A 23,000-nucleotide genomic window follows, 5' to 3' on the forward strand; every position below is an offset into this window, starting at 1 on the left:
AGGCCAAGGGATATTTGCTTTTCCTAAGCAGTTTCTGGAAGCACGCATGAGAAAACAGCAAGGGCATGTGTCCCGCTCTGGCATCTCCACACTAAGTGTAGAGCAGTTTGCTTAGCTCTGGGCTCTTTGATACAATCATCATCGGCCCTTAAAAAAAAAAAAAAAAAATTTTGGCCAAATTTAAAGGATGTGGACCAGACAAGGAAATGTGATGGAAGAGATCAGGGACTAGTTTAAAATGAGATGAAATACGTTGGTATAAAACAAAACATATGATTAGACATTATCTTTTTTTTTTTTTTAAGTAGAATACTATTTGGAAGTTGTGTGCTGAGAATTGGACATTTCAAAAAGCACAGCATCCTTTGTCTGCTGTCTATTGGAGAAAATTGCCCCGGGAATTAAATATCAATGATTTTCTTGTCCAAATGTCAAGTTTTCAGTGCAGTGTTCTGTGAACCAAAACTGAATTTTTGGGATGAACATTTTGACTGGGTAGGGCAATAGTCTGGACATTATCAGGTAGTGGTGGGTTCATAGTGTAGCTCCAAGCCTTTTTATAAATAGAAGGGGCACATTGAGATCAAATGAGGCACCTTCTCAGAGCGAGTGTCTGTCAGTATCACAGCACTATCATTAAAGCATACCTTGGACTCTACTTGCTTCTTCTAAACAGTCACTTGCTGCCTATGTTCCCAAAACATGTAGGGAAAACATGCTGAAATGCAGCATGTCTTTTCATTTTCAACCCCTCTGACAGAGTCAAACAGGGCTTCCCAATGCCCCCCACCACCACCACCATGACCACGCACGCACGCACGCACGCACGCACGGACTGAGGCTGTGAAGACAGAGTTGGGAAAAGAGAAACCCCCAGGGGACTGACATGTTTGTGATAAACGTCAGAACCACTGTTACTTCTGACTGCACCAATGTCTAGTAGGTCTAAATGTGGACTCCAGATAACGTGGAGGTGTTGTCATGATGAGGAATCGCAGCAATTATTCATGTATGCTCATCACTACATCCTAGTATGGAATAGGAAGCTAATGAGTTCCTCTGAATACAAAGTGAAAAATTTTCTCTCCTATGTCTGCATACATATAACTCTGTTTCTGTATATAAAGTGAACACAAGGAAAGAGGAGAAATGATGGTGTGCCCCTCTGGGGTGATCCATGTGTAATCCATGAATCCAAAAGAGAAATGGGAGGAAGTGACTGTCTTGTTTGGTAGTTGCCTGTATCAGTGCCCATGAGCAACCTAAGGGGAGAGTAGGACATGCATCTCACAGGGAGTTGGGAACCTGATTAGAGACTCAAGTCTGCCAGTGGATGAGGTCATTCAGTCTTCCCAGGCCTCCGTTGTCTCATCTGAAGAATGAGACTATTGGAAATGTTAACCTGCCCAGTCTCTTTAGTTCTAAACCCAATACCTCAGTAGGAAATCCACAGCCTGCCTCTATTGGTTGTATAATTCTCTGCATAGCTTCATATTACAATGTAAATTCCATGTTGAATGAAGTAAAGGTATATGATGCAGAATACTCATCTGGTTTTATCAGTATTTTGACAGCTGTAGGTATGGGTGTTATGTCTGGGGTAAGAGTTGACTTTGCTACTTTCTTTGATTACTGGTTTTGTTCCAAAATATGTGTGTTTGGAATTATCAGAAAGTCCCTTCAGATATTACTGCCATCATTGCTTTTCTCCACTTACTTTTAATAACTAGGGGCCAAATTCCCTGGCCAGTAGTTTTAATTTGCATTAAAAACAGATTTGTTATTTACAGAAGCACACAGGATTTATGAGATTTGGAGCAGCAGCTCCAGCTTGGATCTCACCTAATCGTAGCCATGGAATCAATTAACAGTTCATCTGTGAAATGTGATAAAATCTTATGAGATACATATTGCCCAATAACTGAGGAGGAGATGAAAGTATGCTCCATAATAGTCACAGGGCTTTGGGGTTTTACAATCACCACTGAATAGAGTCCCATTAGAAACTCAGTATTCAGGATGGCCACAAAAAACACCATGCCTGAGCAGATGATAGAGCATTGAGTAATAAACCTGGCTGGCCATTCCTGCTTTGATTAGTTTCCAACACCCTTGAAAGGGGGCTGTTTAAGAGTTCTTGCTCTTGGCAAATGAGCCTGTGAAGCTTGGGGTGGGTGAGGGCATGGGGGAAAAAGACGGAGTTCAGAGCTATAAATCCTTACAAAGCTACTGCCTCCATGAAGGGCTGCTTGGGAGGCCCAGTCAGGCTCGTGGGCAGTGTGCCTTCATGGGGCAGGTCACAGGATTCTCTAAGAGCCTACTGTAGAAAAGTCTGAGCTCCTTTCTAGTCTGACTGGAGATTGTTTTTTTCATCTAACCTTGCTAGGCTCACAGTTATGTCTGTTTTTGTATGTTGGTGGTTGATATTCTTGTCTTATGGTCAAGTTTTAAAATGTAGCTCTTTTAAAGGCCATATAGTGTAAATTTCTTATTCTACCCTTGAGAAAATGAGAGTGAGATGCCAAGTGATGGAGCCAGGAACCAGAGCATGCCAGAACACAGAGAGGACAGAAGCTTCCCAATTTTCTCTGTTCCCAATTGGCCATCTAACTGACAATTATTGGAGCAGTCAATATGTCATAATCTGACATGTAGTCATTAAATACAGAGTGAAGATCAGAAAACTGACATGAACTTAAGATGGGGAACAAACTTATGCTTAGGTTATGTAACCTTGGAATTGTGCTGTTCTTCAGTTCACATAGATAAGATGTACCTAGTAGTTTTCCCAATCATGGTGACTCTATTGGCAGATCTATATAGGCTTCCTAAAGTTTAGGGTGCGCTCCAGTACCTGTGAGCCCTGAGTCCTGTGTTAGGGAAGAGTCATGCGGGAAGCTTCCAACAGTATCCCTTCTCATCACCCTAATGGGTTTTGGTGTTGACAGTTACTTACCCCTTGCATGTTCCCCTCTACCTTCTGCAGTTTTGAAACAACGGTGGGATATTTTGGAATGAAGCCGAAGACTGGAGAGAAGGAGATCACCCCAAGCTATGTGTTTATGGTGTGGTTTGAGTTCTGCAGCGACTTCAAGACCATTTGGAAACGGGAGAGTAAGAACTTATCTAAAGAGAGGTAAGGTTGGAGGAGGCACGAATGCCTCCGGAGCAGTCCGTCTTTCCAAGTCTTCCAAAGCATGCCTGTTTCACATGTGCCAGTGTTCTCCTTTGCATCAGGTCACCATCCAAGAAGGATTCTTGCCTCGGGGTTCCCGGAGAAATTCAGGGAAAGCTTGCTGCCCCTGTGGGCAAGATACACTCACATGATCTGATAAGCTCCGTTCTCTTAACCCCTTCCAATTACTAGCTAGTAAATGAAAGGCGAGTTGTGCTAATTTGCAACAGATTGCTTCTCTGTGTATTTTCATGTTGGCCCAAGCTAAATGAGGCAGCTTTGCTGTGGCAGACAGTACAGACAAATAAAAGTGAATGCTGTTCCCATTAATATACTGCATTTGCATCAAAGGGAAATCTCCCCAGCTCAGGCCACACTTCACACAGTGTTGAAGCCCCGCGCTGGATTTACTGCATCACTTCGGACCCCCTGCATCCTGCTGAGGACATCAAACTGTGTGCCGCTCGGCCTCCTTGCAGTCTCCTGATTTTATTAGTTGGGAGTAAAAGAAAAAAAATCAGCTCTGAACATAAGTACTATGTGAGTGAGTGAGTGTGTGTGTGTGTGTGTGTGTGTGTGTGTGAGAGAGAGAGAGAGAGAGAGAGAGAGAGAGAGAGAGAGAGAGAGAGAGAGAGAGAGAGATTTTAATACTGTTTATCAGAAAGAAAGTATCTCTGCTTGACTGTGGCATTCAGGCTGCCATGGTTCCATAAAGGGTGCCAAGGGTTAAAACTTCAAACAGGTCTTGTCTCTAACTCCCGAGAACAGGTATGAGACTGTTTTTCAAGATGATAGAGAAAGGGGTAGAAGGTTCTACAAAGCAAGAGAGATTGTTTAGTTGTAGCTTCTATACTGCATTGAGATCTAAAACTCCACTATGAGTGTATCTGTTATCTAATTTGCAAAAAATGCCACATTTGAGAGTATTGATATATGAAGACAATGTACACTAATATGTTTTGCCTTACACTACTCTTTTTAAGTTGAAAATTTAGAGAATTTGACTCAATATTATTAAATCTCTAAATATGTACTCAAGGAATATTTTTAAAAGACACCCCCCCTTTTTTTTTCTAAAGGAAGTCAAAACTCCTTTTTTTTTCTTCTAAAGGAAGTCAAAACTCCTTTTTTTTTTTTTTAATCTTGGAGCCGGGTATGCATGACCACACCTATAATTCCAGCACATGGGAGTCTAGAGAAGGAAATGGCCATGAGTTCAAGGCCAGCCTAGGATATAAAGTGAGTTCCAGGCAAACCTGGGGTAAAACATGAGACCATGCCTTAAAGCAACAAGAAGAATATTTATCTGCACATCTCCCAGCTTTACCTCTTCAGGAAGAAAAGAGTTAAAACTGAGTGTATTCAAGCAAGGCAATGAGGTTCATACCTATAGTCTTAGTATAGGAGACCGAGGCAAGAGGATTGTGAGTTTTGAGGACAACCTGAGTTTCTATTGAGATGCCGTCTGAAAAAGAAAGGAATTTTAGATGTGTAAAATCTGAGAACTCAAGATGCAGATAAAGTGAAGCAGAGACGGACCTGCAACACCGCAAGGTAGCATGGTTGACACGTAACTGCATTTCATAGTGAGTGCAGAGGATTCTGGAGGGTTCCAACACAAGGACACAATGATTTTCAGTGTTTCCCAAATCTGCATTCTCACCCTAGGTAATGGAACCTCAGTTAACTTTCATGGAATAAAGTCTTTTTGAGACTAGAAGAGTGAAGTTCCTCTTCTTGATCTATGGTGACTACTGGTTCATTACTGAGTCATGCCATCTCCACAATCTGACCAGGCTGCCGGGCACCAGTCAGGAAGTTCTGAACATGCAGCCTTTGCTTAGGAATTTTCTACTCAGATTTTCAGTGTACTTCTTAATGAATTATCTCTGAAGCCTAAAAATGGTCCAAAGCAGACAAACAACAACACAGAGGGTAACTAATTGCTTTTTGTATTAACCGATCTGTAGAAGTCTTGAACTGTATTCTGAATTAAAGCACGCCCTGCCCCCACACTCACAGAAGTGAGACCAAACTGTCTGTGGTTCTGCTGTGGTGGTGTCCAGTCATCCTTCAGAGTGGCTTTTTCTCCGATTCCCAGCATGGGCATTGGCAGCAGTGTTTCCTGGGTACATTTGGGGAATTGCTTGCTTCACACTCTGTAAAACAGCACCTCCCCAGGGGCACGAGTTCCCAAGAGCCTTCCCTGATCATTTAGCAGTTTTCCAGGGTCTCTTCATTGCAGCCATGCTCTGAAAAGATGGATCACCAGCTAAGTGTCAGCCTAAAACATCTCTGAACTTTAAGGATGGTTTGGGAAGGATTTTTGGAAGCAGCGTGCTGAGAAAACTCTACCATGAAAGACATTTTAGCATGTCCATTCAAGCAATTAAATTGATTATCCAGGATTTTCTTATGAAGGCTTTAAAAAAAATTTTCTTCCTTATGATAAGGAGTTTAGCTTTTAGGCTTTTAATAGACGTATTCAGTAATGTGAAATAAGCAAGTTAACTTAAGTTGACTTGTTATAATGACATTAGAAGTAATATGATTGCTTTGTTGACACTTATTTAATGATATTTGATATTATATTTTTGATTACAGTTTTCCCATAAAGGAATTAAATCTCTGTAACACTAAATGCCATGCAGCAATAGGACATCACTCACAAGAATTGTTCAAAGGCACTCTTAAAAAACAAAACCCATAGCCAAATGAAAGCTCGATATCATGTAACTATTGGGGGAAGAATTGTGGTTTGGGAATCTCATCACAAGAAATTGAGATCACTTGATTTTTAAATGTGTCTGAAGGCCAACTGAAACTCAAGAAGTTACTGGAAAAGATTAATCAATAATAGTATTTTCAAAGAGAAAGACCCAGAAGTAAATGTTTATACCTTGCTTCCAAATGAAATGAAAGAATTGGGACTACTTTAAGGCACTTGAGGTTAATTTTAGGTAACAGAATATTTACTTATTTTTCTCCTTAGTATGGTTTTCATGAATATGCATTAGACTAATACAACCTTGAGACCCATGTGCCTCCATAGCAAGCTGGCAACTCCCCCTCCTAAAGCTAGAGCACTCTCTAAATGCTGTATTAAAATGTCCAATTTTGCTATGTCATTAAACTCGTAAACCCTGTGGTTAAGAATAGAGGGCGGATTCCCTGGGCACATGGTTTATCCTATTAACTGTGTCATTAGAAATGCAGTTTACGCCGGGCGGTGGTGGCGCACGCCTTTAATCCCAGCACTCGGGAGGCAGAGCCAGGCGGATCTCTGTGAGTTCGAGGCTGGCCTGGGCTACCAAGTGAGTTCCAGGAAAGGCACAAAGCTACACAGAGAAACCCTGTCTCGAAAAATTAAAAAAAAAAAAAAAGAAAGAAAGAAAGAAATGCAATTTACTGCATGGTAGTATATTAATGGCTTTAATTTTTCTTTGACATTTAAGCTAGTGTTAGATGAAAGAGCATGTTTCCATGTCTAAGCACAAATGCTTCTATGTCATTGTGTAGCCCCCAGTGGTGACGCTTATCCCGCAATGAAGTCCTTCGGACTTCAGACAGTGCTCAGTAGTATGATCTATTCAGAGATCAGATCTCAAAATCTCTCCCCTTCACTATGCCATTAATTTGCTGTGCACCATTAGGCCAGATGCTTACTGCACAGGGAACCAATCAAATGTGAGTATTGGGATGAAGCAGGAACTAAGCGTTAACCCTCATTTCTTCTAGCTTGAAATCATTATTTCTGGAAATGACTTTTCTGCTTTCCTAAGACCAGTGCAATTTTGAGATAATGGTCATCACTTTTGCTCTTGCGGTTTTTAAGGATGAGATTGGAAATTGTTTCAAACCAAGATTTGATACAGGAATGGGAGGAGATTCAGAATGGGAGGAGTTTTCATTGCCCTTTAGACTTTGACAAATGTGTACATTATCACTCTCCCAGTTTTGTTATTGTTTACAAAATACTAATGTTCATCTTGAAGGTCTCCTATTTTTAATCAAGGATGTACACACAAAAGTGTTTTCTGGGCTCGTGTTTCTGCAGTATTACATTTGGTGGACTATTATAGTTCACCAAGACTGTATTTCATACTCAGTGGCAACTTTGCATTGGTTTTACCTTTTCATGTACTTTTGTATCTGCATCTGTTAACATTCAAACACTTCCTGGGTTGTTGGTACATATCTTTTTCCATCCATTAAATCCAAATATTATCCAGTCACATGCATAACAACTGCAAGAAGGTAACCTAAAATTTTTACTGCTGCCTCTATAACCTATTCTCCACTCATTTTCTGTTTTTACTTTTTTGATTGTTTAATTGCCTGTCCCATGGATCCTTACTTCTAAAACATCTCACCAGTTAGGATATCTCCAGACATTCCCCAAACATGCACACAAACCACACAGTGAGCTATGAGTTAGCAAAAGGTGAAGATGACCCAGGGGATCCAGGACTCCAGGAATAAAGTCCCTGCAAATGCTTTACCCTGAGCCAATGCAAACTTTAAAAGTACCATTTAAAAAACCCACAATGGGCCAGTAAGGAGTGAACAAGAAGTTTTGTCAATTTTATGGGCAATGCAAATAAGAAATTTCATTATATGCATGGCTATAATTTACACCATGGGAGAACAGAGTTACATATTTTGTTTTCTTAGTTCCAGCTGAAGACCAACAGGGTTTTGTTTTGTGTATATTCCTTGAAGCTATTATGGTTAATTATGCAACTGCCACAGCCTTGAAAACAGAGATCCAGGGTGGGTTAGGTGATCACAAAGGCTGTTCTCAGAGCTCCCTATTGTAGCCAGAACATTTCTCTCCAGTCCCGCCAGGCCCCCGCAGTCCCATGGCATGCTTATAAAATAATCACTCAGAAGCTTATATTAATTATAACTGCTTGGCCATTAGCTCAGGCTTATTACTGACTAGCTCTTACACTTAAATTAACCCATAATTCTTATCTATGTTTAGCCATGTGGCTTGATACTTTTCTCAGTTCTGCCTTCACATCTTGCTTCCTCTGTATTTGGCTGGTGATGCCTGACTCTGCTCTTCCTCTTCCCAGCATTCCTTTAGTCTGTTTGCCCCACCTATACTTCCTGCCTGGCTACTGGCCAATCAGCATTTTATTAAACCAGTGTACAAAAGCATTATCCCACAGCACCATATTGGTTATGTTGCTCTAGGAGCAAGGACTTACCAAGGTCATCCCTCCATCTACTTAAGGCCCCTTGATTGTAGAACAGTGCTACAAGAATCCATGTTTTTACAAGGTAAAGTTTTCCCTGGAAAAATCTCAGATAACCAGTTTTTTACTTATTTAATTTTGCTTCCTTACTGATATATATTCATAACCATACCAGTGACTTGTAAGAAGTCAACTTTCTTTTCCCTAGCCTTCCATTATGTAGGGATATATATATACCTGACCACTAAAATCCTTCATAATTTGAAGGAATCCCTTTAAAATACAAATAATCAACCACTAGTTATTTGGCAAAACTTTAAATTTCCCTGTCATAGTTGAAAACAGTTCTGTAAGTACACAAACAGTAAGGGCCCTCATGGACCTAATTTAAACGCAGGCTTGTCATAAACGCAGAAAAGAAAATCTCCTTATCACGTCTGCAATAAATTTAGGTCTACTTCTGCACATTTAAAGAAATGTCATCCAGGTTCAATAGATGGCTCAGCTGTTAAAGACCAAGGCTCGTATCTGAAAGGATAGGTTTGCCGTGAATAGGGATAGACTGAAAACATGATGAGGGTTATAAGACTGTGGAGTTTATAAGAATGTATGTGCGTGTGCGTGCGTGTGTGCGTGCGTGCGTGCGTGTGCGTGTGTGTGTGTGTGTGTGTGTGTGTGTGTGTGTGTGTGTGTACATGTACAGTGTCCATGGAGCCATAAGACAGCATTGAATCCCCTGGTGCTGGAGTTACAGGGGATTATGAACATCGCATGTGGGTGGTGGGAACTGACCTTGTGACCTCTTAGAAAAGCAGCAAATGCTCTTAACTGCTGAACCATCTCTCCAGCCACTATCATTGACTTTTTTTTTTTAAGAACATCTTCTTGCCTTGTTTCACCTGGTCACTGTTAGTCCATTTCTTCTACTTTCCTTTCTAATGTTGAGAGTTTATTAGTCATTTCTTCACCAATTTTACTTTCTACATCTCAGTAAGGATAAAGTTCTTACTCCCACAACAAAGACCAAAATAACTGCTACTTAAAGAAAAACAGTGAATTTTGTCCTTCATAGCAACCTGGATGTGAGGAGTGTTACTGTGGGGGACCTGGTTTTCTTCCTTTTGTAGCTGTCATCCTTAAGAGGTGGTCCTTATTCACAGAACTGAAGATGGCTCATGTCTTTATGCCTTCAGTAGGTAGGGGAGGATGTGCCTTGTAACTTCAGTAGTCTGATATAGGAGGTACATGTATCTGTTTGATTCTTAGCCCAGTAGGTAGAACTGAGTCTCATGGACAAATAGAAGGGAGACCAAGAAATGCAGGCTCAGCTGGAAGCCTTGCACCCAGCTAAAGTCCCGTGGTTTTTGTTATTAGAAGAGTCAGGAAAATTGTATGATGAGACCATTGGCAGACTGGGCTACATTTCCCACTTGTGGAATCGATGGTTAACTTCACCATTGCTACTTTTTGACGAGAGCACTTCCTCTCTCTCTCTCTCTCTCTCTCTCTCTCTCTCTCTCTCTCTCTCTCACACACACACACACACACACACACACACACACACACACACACACCTCTGCTCTCACAGTACACTGGGTCTCTTTTTCTTCCTATCCTTAAGCATGAAGCCTTCACAAGTTTCAGGTCTTTGTGCTCCTCCTCTTTATGCCTTCCTTGCTCTTGTGCTAGCCCGGACTATACACAATTCTGCCCATCACCTCTGCTTGGCCTTCTGGGTCTTCCTACCCAGAATGGACGTATTCTCTAAGCTTAGGCCTGAATCCCCCATTGCATAATCAAGAGGATGTCCAGCCTTCCTCAGCAAATCAGTCTGTCCCAGTCAGAAATCATCCCTTCTCAACTGGGGTCTACCCCTCAGAGGTTCCCCAATCTTCAGTCACAACAGTATCTGTAACTTGACAACCCAGAACAAGCTGGGACCTGTAGATGTAACCAACCATCTTATTAAATAACAAACACAGAACCAATGCAAAGAAGAAAGCCAAGAGGTCAGAGCTAAGAGCAAAAACCTTACCCTTCCTCCTGCGGTGGTCCTACCTCTCCAAAAGAGAGCTATTTCCTGTGTTAAAGTCTTTATATAGACTTTCTGTTCTGCCTTCTCATTGGTTGTAAACCCAACCACATGACGGCCTCGTCACCGCCTGTCTGTATAGACCTCCAGGTCTTCTATGGTTAGTATTGAGATTAAAGGCATGTGTATCCAATGCTGACTGTATCCCTGAACACACAGAGACTTACCTAGCTCTGCCTACCAAGTGCTGGGATTAAAGGCATGTGCCACCACTGCCCGGATTTCCTATGGCTTGCTAATAGCTCTGACCCCTGGGCAACTTTATATATTAACATACAAATAACATTTTAATACAAATAAAACATCACCATAGGGTCCCCAGTTTATCAGCAGTACTCCAAGACAGCTTCTCTATCTCTTTCTGATCCTTTCCAGTTTTGCCTCTTTGGTGGTTACTGGTCTTCATATCACATCCACAGAAACTCTTCCCCAAATCAGAAACTCACCATCCCACTCCTAATTCTCCTGCCACAGGGTTGCTCTCTTCTCCTTGACATCTCTTAGCATTACTTTATGTTAACTCTCACCATACACCATAGTCTGTTTCCCGTTGCTGATGAACTAATGGAGGAGGGGCTAGCCATAGTTGGTCCATTAACTTTGTGGGTCCTCTCAACCCTGCAAAGGAAGAGTTTTGTTTTATTTTATTTTTTGCTATTAAATAAACATGAGGGAGTAAATGAACTACCAACATCACAGTTTCTCTAATAACCCGTAGAATGATGAATAAATATACAGAACCTGCACTGTAGTCCCTTTACCGCCCCTTTCTCCATAGCTTCCCCTCTCTGCCCCTGCTGCAGTGACCCCTACTGTTTTCTCACACTCACACTTTCTCACCTTGATACTCTGTATTGTACACTGTTCTCAGCCATTCCCCACTGACCAAACCATAGTCATCCTTCAAAACCAGCTCTTTTAGAACTCTTCTGTAATTTTCTTGACTAGGTAGAATTGTTTGTTCACTCTGGTCTGTAAGGGTGGTTTTTGTTTTGTTTTGTTTTAAACATCTGTATTAGTCAGGGTTCTCTAGAGAAGCAGAACTAACAGAATACATACATACATACATACATACATACATACATACATACAAGTGGGATTATTAGTGTCTTACTGGTATTAGCCCTACTATTACCACAATGGCTGTCTTCCTATGGAAAGTCCAAATGTCCAATAGTTGTTGAGTCCATGAGGCTGGGTGTCTCAGATGGTCTTCAGTATACACTGGAATCCCGAAGAAGCAGGCTCTAATACCAGTGCAGGGGTGAACTTGCTGGTGAATGAGAGCAAGAAGGCAAAGAGCAAGAGCTTCCTTCTTCCATGTCTTTATATTGGTGTGGCCCAGATCTAAGGAGGATCTTTATGCCTCAGAAGATCTGGGTGTAAGGTAGGTCTTTCTTCCTCAGATGTTTCAATCAAGAAAAATTCGTCACAGGTGTACACCGCAGCTTGGGTTCTAGTTAAGTTCAATCAAGTTGATGACCAAGAAGAGTTATTATACCATCCTTTAGCATTTAACCCACAATAACATAATATTTAGCAGCTTATGTTCTCCCTGAACCTCCAGGATGTAATCCTGTTCTCTATTGTGCCTTTGGTGGCAGATTTCCTAGCACAGAGTCCAGTATGTGATTATCTGCATGGAAAGGGCCTCATAGTAGAGTCAGATGTTATTAAATGGGCATTGAAGATTCCTTGTGATTGTGGAGAAGAAAATGATCTCAGAAAAACATGAGAATAGAGGGTTTGGGGAATATCACTAATCTACCAAAAAAGACCACCTTTAATAGAGCCGAAGGGGAAACAGAAGCCAGTAGGGGATCAGTGGCTCCAAAGCACTGTGGAAATATGAGCCCATTTACTGAGTCAGGATCCAATGGGATAGGGTCTAGAAGCCTGGGGTCTTAGGAACAGCCCCAGAATGTGTTCTGTGCTTGACTAAGATTTGATAAATGCCTTGATTCTGTTTACCTTAAATATGAGATGTAAACATTTGGGAAACACATCCCCAGTGATCGTTACTTAGCCAAGTTTAGAAAGGACTAGACTTAGGTCATCTTGGAGGTCTCTTCAAACCCTAAGTACGTGAAATTTGGGGTAAGAAACTGCCTGTTGACAGAACAGATGAATTATGTTACTTAGAAAAGGGAGTAAGGATATCCAAAGGGGTCACATTGCAAAGTATGGTCTTGGGAGACTCAACACATGTTTTAGAAGAATTATGTTGTATACCCCTGGGATCAGGTTGATTAAATATCATCTTTTCCATTTGGTTAATCCAGCCCATTTTGTCATGTATTTTCATATTCTCATGTAAGTTTGCAGTACATAAACATACTTTTAAAAATATCTATTATGTCTGTGACTTAAACACATGCTTTCAGAATATCCATTATGTCTCAGATATACAAGGGTGAGACTACTCTTGAAGAATTTAATGTAGTGACTTCAGAGTGCTCCCTTCATGACATTTTTTCCAACCTCTATTGAGCTGTCTTTCCTGAAAAATTCTGAGGGTTTCCCTATGCGATCAACTTGAGCACTTAATGATTGATTTTTCATTCATTTGGTACTAATCATTTGATTTCTTAAATAAATTGTATGCCCGAGAACATAAGTACAAAGTCTATATATGATTTTTATATTCTCTGTAACACCTCCTATTTCCTTATATATAGCAAGTGCTCAGTTAATGCTGAACACATACACAATTACTGTGTTTTATTTGGCCATGTTAAACTGGTTATAAGATTTTATGTCTATGGCTGATAAGTGAGACATCATAGTTATTTTGATATTGGTGGTAGAATACCTCAAATAAATCCAATATAGATCATTTTTGCCCAACAATATACAACCTTAATAAATATGTAAGGTAACAGACAGGATGAGAAAGACAAAGACCAATTGCTGGGGTAAAATAATTCCCAACTCTGTTCTTGACTACATTACTTTCCGTTTGTTTTGAAAAATAAAAGAAAGAAGTGAAAATCATTGGGATCCATTTCTATTCCAAGGCTCAAACTCCTCTGACACTCAAAGTAGGACCTGCGAGAATGTTTGTCCACACTGTTTCTCTAGCTTGGCAGAGACTGTTGGAAACACAAAGTAAGTCTTCATTCTGCCAAAATAGCTTGAAAGTACTTATGTGTGGGACTCCTGACAGCCCCAGCCTTGGGCAGCTATACAACAGGGGGCTACCCAAGCAGTATGATTTGAGGGGCGCCAGGAAGGCTCGCCGCTCCAGACAGTCTCATCATCTTCTTTTGTTATTATTTCAGCCACTGCACAAACAGTCTGTATCAATTCTAGCCTTTGGTGAGACTCGGTAGGTGGTGGAGGTTTCAAAACCAAAAGGCGGGGAATCAGTATCTGCAAGCACATGCCTGTCTTCAGTATCAGAATCCGGATTGTCTTCCAGAGGCTGCCTGCCCCTTTCAATGTGATCTGTAGACTTATGACACAGCCTCTTTCCTTTCCAAGCCGCCTCCCGAATGCCTCTCCCAAGAGAGGAAATGTGGTGCTGGTGCCTTTCACTCTGCACCTACATCTCTGGGTCGGCTGGGGTGTTATGTCTACCACGTGCAGAGTGATTGGCTTTAACTGATCGTGCATTCCATGGTAGGCCTAGACCCACGCCACTTCCACTCCCCTGTGGCCTGGACAAGAAGCTCTGCCAACGGAAGCAGCCTTTGTTCTGCAATTAATCACTCCAAGTCAAAGTGTGTTTAGGTACTATAAGTGATAACCCTCGAGAGCTATGAAGTGGCTGATTTGTGTAGCTGTTGAAATCCGGGCCGTGCGAGGACATCCTTGGTTGTAAGTAGATATCTTACTTAGGCTCAGAGTAGGGGAACTGTCACATTTCAGGAAGTCGAAATCATAGGCTAATTCATCATATAATAACTTTAAAAGGAGAAATCCTGATATGTAAGTAGTTAAGTGTTCTAAGCCCTAGGATCTATGTTGAATTCCTGCTGCTCTGTCTTGTGACAGCTAGTGAGATGGACCTGGGGGCCATGAGAGTGGAGGGCGGAGGGTAGTGGTCAGGGTCAAGGGTCAGACTCCAAGGAAAGAAGGGAACTGGAAGAGCATGTTTCTAAGTATATTGCCCCATTGGCCTGCCTGTGGTGAATGGAGTCAGTCATTGTTTCGTATCCTCTGTGGCTTTTTCCTCTGGATTTTACCTCCTTTTTTCCCTTTGTAAATAACACAGAAACTAAACAGAGATGTTCTCATCAGCTGCTGTGGTGAAGAAGTTTCCTTTTCTGCTGAGGAATGAATACATTCCGTCTTTTTTGTTGTTTGTTTTTTTTTTCTTTTGCCATCAGTGCAAAATGACTTTAGTTATTTCCTTGACTTTTATAACTATTAGTCATGTGCTATGGTTCTGCCATTAAGAATCCAGAACTGCCTAGAGAGTGAATTCTGTCAAGAAAGATAAAATGGTAGTGGTTCCCACAGCCCCTGTTGGTCTTGGGGAGCAGCGGAAGTCACTTATTTAGAATTGTGCCTGTACACTAGCTCAGTTTCCTCGATCCATGAAGAAACAACTTGATTCAGCAAACTGGAGATAGGATTTTGTGGATACATGAGGGACATCCTAAGACCTGAGCCATCATCTCCACAGGGCCAAGTAAACAGAGCTGTCTAACAGCCAGCCTACTGGAAGATAGATGCGGGACCAAGAGGGACATCTATAATATCCTCAAAGTCCACTGAAACAGCCTCCATAATGACAATTCCATCCTGCTTCAGAGAATCCTAAAGAAGATAATAGCAAACTGCTATTCCCGGTCTTCTCCATCTAAAGTGTCATCATATCATTCATGTTCAATGCCCATATTCAAACACTTTACCCAGGGGGCTCTAGTGTGAAACCAAGATTGTGAGCACTTCCCTGGGCAGAAGCGTCAGACACACATCCTTTTTCACATCTATGCTTTCCCACAACATACACTGGCAGCCATTCAGTTCGCTAGAGCCTGCAGTGACTCCTGGGAGAGCATATGTATTACAGTGAGAAAGAGGAGAACATAGTAGGATTTCCAGAAGTTTTGCTAAAGCATTTATGTACCAAAGTTACAGCTTTTTCTCTCTCTAGCATACTCACGTTGAAATACTTTCCCCTATATTTAAAATTACATTTGAAGGGCTCAGTATATAACCCTTAAAATAAAATCTAGGCACTTTTAACTACAAGCAGTCATGAACAACTATGTGTGATACTCTAGAGTAAATGTTTAGACCAGAAACAAAAATAGAACCCACATCTCAGCTAGAAACAGAAACAAGTTCCTAAACAATTGAGTCAAGGAGGAGACTGAACATCTGTATACCTAGAGATTGTCTAGCCAGCCTATTTTCTTCAGTTAAAGGCAAAAGGAAAAGAATGTCTTTACCTCCTGGGTGAGATAGGGAAACACCTGACCTGGGACAGTTCTACCTCCTCTAGTCTCAGTTGCCTTGTGAGTAAAGTACTCTCATACCTTAAGGAATCTTGGCATGTATACCTTAAGTTGGCATGTATAAATATTTAGCACATGTTAGGAGGCCTACAGTACCTTTTCTCTTACATATTTATAACTAGAATTAGACTTCTAAATGTTTGGGGTTCCCCCCCAAAAGTTGGCAGAAAATAAGTTTACTAATAAGTAAACTTTTAAACTAAGAGGAGAAGACAGCCATTCTTTAGATATGTACTAAGAACTGACTTGTGCAGACACAGGATAGGTATTGAAACAGGGAGGAACCCCGGTATGCAATAGGCCCATGGATTGCCTCATGTGCTTCTAGTGTGAAGAGAAATAAAACACACAATTCTGAGATGAAAAGTTCTAAGGACCTCAAGAGAGGCCCCAAGTGCCTTTTCCATTGAGAAAAGAGAAATTGCTTCTGGTTAAGAGAGATGGAGGAAGTTTACATGACTTTGGCACTTAAGCCAGGAGTACAAGAATGGAAGTCGTTTGAACACACGAGTAAGACAAGAATGGTGCCTGATTTGGCTGATGTGCAGAACCACCTGATGGAGATAGCCATGTACAAAACGTTCTCTAGTTTTTACATCAACATTACTTAGGTGTAGTAACATACCCACTTCTAACAGATGAGGAAACTGAGGTCAGAGGGGTTGAGTAGCTTGTCCAATAATATCCATCTAAACTAAACTAGCATAATAGACATATGAAGACAGGTCTGGATCTAAAAAAGTAACTGTAAATTAAATTTAGACCAGAAGGAGGAAATTTGACTGCTAAGATAAGGACTTTGAATCATATAGTACAGTTCAAAGATTGGTAAATTATAGCCTATGAACCAAATCTGATTTACTTCCCAGTGTTGGTGAATAAAAAATATTATCAAAAAAGAAAAAAAAAAGCCGGGCAGTGGTGGTGCACATCTTTAATCCCATGCACTTGGGAGGCAGAGCTAGGCAGATCTCTGTGAGTTGGAGGCCAGCCTGGTCTACAGAGTGAGATATAGGACAGGCACCAAAACAACACAGAGAAATCTTGTCTCAAAAACAAACAAACAAACAAAAGAATGTTATTAGAGCATAGCATTGCCTGACCCCCCTCCCCACACACACACCCCATGTGTGTTATTATTATACTACAATAACAGAGTTGAGTATCTGCAATACAACATCAAGCCCCACAGCCTGAAGTAGTTACTCTCTCACCCTTGATGGAAAATATATGCTGACCTCTGCTATAGCTGACTGGAGATCATTTGAAAGTGTTGGAGAAAGGAAGCTATACTCTTAGAGTTGTGCATTACTAACTGGGGTCATCTTAATTTGTAGGATGGCTTGAAAGGAGCTAGTTTATTTTAACACTACTTGAGTTGTCTGGGCTTTCGTCCCTTCTCGTCTAGTCTCCCATAGTAGCCTTCCTCCAAGTTTCCTGACCAAAAGTTTAACAAACACAGCTGAAATGCGCTAAGTACTAGAAAACCAAACAGTACAAGGAAGTTGGCAGAGGGCACTGATCAGTTGCTAGCTTCTGGCTGAGAATGTGGTGGGGGTGATGGGAAGTGCCACAAACTGAATTGGTCCTGCTGTACCTGATATTCATGCACAGTGCTGGCCCTCTCAAAGTTTGTGGACTTTATTGTTGAGGATATACAGACGAGTAAGAATTTGCCAGTTTGCTTTGTGCAGGATCTGTCTTGAACACTGAGGATGTGGTAGCCACCTATGATTTAAGGAACTCTTGCATATTGTCCTCAGTGCTGTTCATTTTTATCATTTATTTTCTACTTGCATGTGTGCTTTATGTGAGTGTGCATATACATGCATGGGTGAGTGTGTGCACGTGTGACTGTGGAGGCCATGGGTCTGTGTCAAGTGTGCTTTGTCAATTGTTCATTCTCCACCTTCATTTTCAAGACAAGGTCTTTCACTCACCAGTTGGCTAGACTGGCTGGCCATTGAGATCCAGGGATTCTCCTGTCTCTGTCCCTATCCCAGCATTACAGTTATAGGCATGTGCCACCACTACTGGCTTATTGTGGGTGCTGGGGACCCAAACTTAAGCACCCATGCTTGGAGGCACCTTACCATTTGTGCCACCTCTGAAGTCCTTCATCACCGTTCTTAAAGCCTGAATTTCTTTAAAGATGGATTGCAATAATTTATTATCTATTAGTCACTTATATGTCAGGTACAGTGCAAATACTGAGGATAGGGACAATGAAATTGTATCCCCCACTTTGGAGACGTTCCAATCTGCTGTGATAGGGAGGTAGTTAAAAACGATCCCAACATGGTAAGATATATGAACCTCATAATCAGTTGTCAGAGGAGAAGACAGAATTCACTCTACCCAATTAAACGTTAATTTATATAACTGACCCCTAGTTGAGTGTTGCAATGTGGACAGGATTGTGGTTAGTTCCCAATCCCTCGTGATTTCTTAACCCACACAACGACTCCCCCAGCTCCAATTCTCAGGTATCCAGAGGATGCAAAGAGTGGTCACAGAGCCACCGAGACACTCAGGAAGTGGGAGGGTCATGCTAAGCAGAAGCCAGGTAGCAAACCAACTCCAAAAACAGGGACCAGAATTGACAGGTAGAAAGTAACTATTACAGCAAAAGATGAGCCAAAAATGTTCCCTTCCAATTAGGGACCATGAGATAAATGATAATTGCTCTTTGGACAGAATCCTAACTGGAAAAACTCCAGGAAGAATACACACTGAGGGTTCATTTGTATCTCCATCATCTACATTGGAAAATCTCTCTTAACGGTCTTTCTCCAGTGTAGTCTGACCTGGACTTGGTCCACTTAATACAATCTGTTCTTGGCTGGAGACAGTCACAGTTGTTGCCTCAAATGGGAAGCTTTAGTGGGCAGTGTGGTATAGACCCTCAGACCTACCACAGCTGTCTGTTGGCAGTTTTGCTAATGTATTTCTTCTTGGATTCCACAAAACGTTACTCCTCCTTGTTTCACTTGTATTTACTTTCTGGTGCACCAGTTAGCCTGTTGAACTCATTGGAGTTGCCTTCTACTTGTGGGCAGGAAGACTGGATTAGTGAATGTATGCTCCAGACCACGTGTCAAGTCCTCCAAGAGTCAAGCCCCTCAGCCATTTGTAGACGACAACAAACGCACAATTAATATAAAGTGAAAGATTGTTTTCTTTGAAATCTTGAGGGGAAAAGAATGCTAAATTTTAAACTCCTGTGAATTGGTCAATCTTTTCTTTAAATAGTTCATTTTTTGTTTTTAAAATTTTGAGGAAATTTTAGAAGCAAAACGCATGTTCTTATCACCTAGAGTTATATACTCTCTAAGACTTTAAAGAAATAAGCATTGTTAGTGTTATATATTTAAAATGGAATTCTACTTAGTATATCACTCAGTCCCATTTCATCTCCTGTCTTTCTAGAAATCACCTCTCTCAGTAATTTAGTATCTTTCCAGTTTCTTTTGGATACTTTTATGTGTATTGAGTCCATTAATGACATTATAATTCTTTTCATGTGCATATTAACCATTTGTATGTCATTTGTGAAGAAATGTTTATTTGAATCTCTGCCCATTGTGAGGAAAGAGTAATTCATCTTTTCAAGAAAATAACATCCTTATTAATTCTTGGAGAATTTAAAACAAAATATCTTGATCTTATTTGCCCACAACTCCCCCACCCCTGTGTCCTCGTATTTATTTGTTTGCTTCTAGAAGAGCTATTTCTTATCCTCATATTTATTTGTTTGCTTCTTTGTTTGTTCCTAGAAGAGCTATTTCTTATCAGGAGATGTCATAGTCCTCTGTCTCTTACAATCTTTCTGCCCCATCTTCCTAGATGTTCCCTGAGCTTAAAGTATTGAGATTGTATTGTAAATATATTTGTTCATACTAAATTACATATATATTAATTTATTTATTAATTTGGTAGGTACCATAATTCATCTTTTTGTTTGAGTTATAAGTATTCATATCTATTCTAGACAAAAGCCCCACATCAGATATATGATTTCCAGTTTTTCTTTAGATTTTTAAAGTTGTCTTTTCACTTCACTACAGTGAATTTATGAATTTGATACTTACAGTGTTCATATGTTTTCTCAAATTTTTCATTTTCCAAAATTGTCTCAACATTATCTCCTGTGCAGATAGTGGGCTGAGCACACTGAATGGTGCCCTATGCACATTGAACTATTACATTGTTCACAAAAGCACAGCCTCCCCTGCTCATCTCAGTGGGCTCTCCAGTGAAAACTGAGTTGTGGTTAAGCAGAGAAGTATTTATACCTAGAGTTTAAACGTAAAAGCACCTGGCTACAGTTACATATCAGATAATGTCATTCTGGCCAACAATGGAGCACATAAACAACAGTCTGTGAAAAGTATAATGGATGGAAAAATTGTGTGTTTAATATTTGCAATGTGCCTTTTCTTTGTTTGGATGTGTTCAGATATGCAAATCCTTACCAGTGTGTTACAGTTGCTTGCAGGATTCAGTGAGACAACATACCCTGCAGGTTTATATTTTAGGTGGTGGTGTGGGCTTTCCCATTGGGACTTGTGGGTATTCACTGAGGAAGTGTCACTGTGAAAATATTACCTAACAACACATTTCTCAGAATGTATCCCCGTGGTTATGTGACACTTAACTGATTTTCAGAATACTCACCGCCGACCTTTGCATTCAGAAGGGTCAGGATTTCTGTTTAACTCAACCCCGTCCCTTTTCTGTTTTTTCTCTTCCTTTCTTTTCACCTCTCCCTTCCCATTTTTATTTCAGATTAAAAATGGCTCAGGCATCTGTCAGCAAACTGACATCGGAGAAGAAAGTGGAGACGAAGAAAATTAATCCCACTGCTAGTCTGGTAAGCCACGTTTTCACTATGACTTCTAGGTTTTTCAGTTTACATGGGTACACTCCCAAGACTATGACTTTAAAAGACAAAACTCAGGGAAGACATGGGGTGTTGCTATCCTTCCTCCCATCTCAATACCATGTGGTTTAAAAGAAAACGAAACGTGAAGAGCAAAGCATGCTTTCATATGTTTCCACTGCAAACCCAACAGAGGTCACTTGCGGTTTCGTATACACCTCAGATTCTCTCCCTCTTATCTCCAGGTGCCTTCCTCCTGAGTAGTCACATCATTCTTCCTGTTAAAGAAGGAGTCAGGGTGGCCCTTAGGAGTTGTTAAGAAAGCTGAGATGCGAAAATGTGCAGCCTGCCTAATGTCACTTGGCAAATATATGACAAAAAGCCTGACCCGACGGGAGTGGGGACCTCCTCACATTCCTTCCTTGTGTTGGAAATCAGCCCGTCTCTTTATGCTTTCTTAAGTCTGAGAAAGTTGTCCTCCAGAGTCCAGTGCTCAGTAGAGGTCACAATGATTCTCCACCTGTGAGCCACAGACTAAGTTACCTTTTCTGTTGCTGTGATAAAACACCCCAACAAAAGCAACTTAAAGGAGAAGAGGGTTTATTGTGACTCACGGTTTGAAGTTATAGTCCATCGTGGTGGTAAAGTCACAGAAGCAGGAGCTCGGGGCATCTGGTTACATTCTCCCCACAGTCAAGAAGCAGAAAGCAGTGAATACCCGTGCGCAGCTCACTGTCTTCCTTTTACATAATCCAAGATCCCATCCCAGGGAATGGTGCCACCCATGGTGGGCAGGTCTTCCTGCCTCAGTTATCCGAATCAAGATAATCTGGCATAGCTGTGCCCAGAGGTTAAATAAACCCTCACAGATGTGCCAGAAGGCTTGGCTCCCAGGTGATTCCAGACCTTGTCAAGTAGAAAATTAACATTAACCATAGTACAGACATTAGTCAGTGTTGCTACGTAATTAGGAACCCAGGATTATTGGGAAATGAGGTTTAAATCTCAGCATTGCCCTAGGACTTAGTAAGGTTACTTTGCTTCATCCTCTTCAAGGGAAAGGGGGCAATGATGATACCATTTTGAGGGAACTAGGGAAAAGCATGTAGAGTACCAGTTATATAACAGAGGCTCAGGAAATATTAGCTACTGTTCTTACCTCCATGAATTCCAGCAGGTTTAGACCCCGTGGTGTGGAACAGCAATAGTGTGACAGTGGGAATCTCTTCCTCAATGCTGTGTGCTAGGTTGATAGAATCAGGTAACTGTGGAGCCCAAGGGGTAAAAATGGTAGAAATACTTTAATTTCTAGGGTATTTAGTACGATTATACTCACCGTTTCAGACCAGAATTTGAGAAAGTTACCAAAACTTGAGCAAAACAAATTTTTAAAGGTAGAAATGACAATGGTTCTGCTTCCTTCCTTAAACAACAGAAAGAAAGACTGCGTCAGAAGGAAGCCAGTGTGGCCAGCAGCTAACATGGAGACAGAAGGAAATTCCAGTGCAAGAGGAGGCCACCCAGTGCTCCTTTAGACCCAAGTGCCAAGGGAGTTCCTGACAGATCTGTTACAGATCATCTGCTTTGCTTATCTCCTTCTGAGGTCCTCTGTAGAAAGTACCTGTGCCTTCCTTGAGAAGTCCCTTGTTAGTCCACAGGAACAATGCGATGCTATGTATGGGAATGTTACAGGAATATTTGATAGTTGTTTCTTATGGAAGTCCAAAGTCCATCCTATAAAAGAATCAGAAGATGTACCAAAATGTTTCACATTTTACTTTATGCTGAAATGCTAAGCTTTCCAATGTATAGCCATCATGGAAAAAGAGGTACATCTTTTATAGTGATTGCCTTGAGAGAACTTAAGCCTTGTTCCTCACACACTAATTTTTTTTTTTGGTCTTAATCTTGATCCGGTTGTACCAAGATCCTGTGGATGTTGAAACTTATCAGAACAAAATGTTGAAACTTATCAGAATTGGTTTTGAAGAGGTTGAACACTGTGTGTCTCCCAGACTAGGGAAATGATTTTTTATGATGACAATGATGATATAATGAAAAGGAAAAAAAATAAAATTTCACATGAGTGGAGAGAGAGAATAATAACCAAAAACCTTATCCTGGAGACTAAGTTATGATGCTGGGAGTGAACATTAGACATTGAGAGAGGACCACTCAG

At 41.0% G+C, this 23,000-nt stretch overlaps 1 protein-coding gene across 6 annotated transcripts in view; it reads left to right on the forward strand.

The window, feature by feature from the left end:
- Fmn1 (formin 1) overlaps positions 1–22,584 on the forward strand; it is a 374,621-nt gene extending 352,037 nt beyond the window's left edge. For all 6 annotated transcript variants that reach the window (XM_059261098.1, XM_059261099.1, XM_059261101.1 and 3 more), the window contains 3 exons: positions 2,987–3,136; positions 20,728–20,812; positions 22,257–22,584. In XM_059261098.1, coding sequence (XP_059117081.1) covers positions 2,987–3,136; positions 20,728–20,812; positions 22,257–22,301 — 280 coding nt within the window. In that variant the 3' untranslated portion in view covers positions 22,302–22,584. The remainder of the gene's footprint in view (positions 1–2,986; positions 3,137–20,727; positions 20,813–22,256) is intronic.
- The last annotated feature ends 416 nt before the right edge of the window (positions 22,585–23,000 follow it).

This window comes from Peromyscus eremicus, chromosome 4 (genome assembly GCF_949786415.1).
Source record: "Peromyscus eremicus chromosome 4, PerEre_H2_v1, whole genome shotgun sequence".
Lineage (NCBI taxonomy): Eukaryota > Metazoa > Chordata > Mammalia > Rodentia > Cricetidae > Peromyscus > Peromyscus eremicus.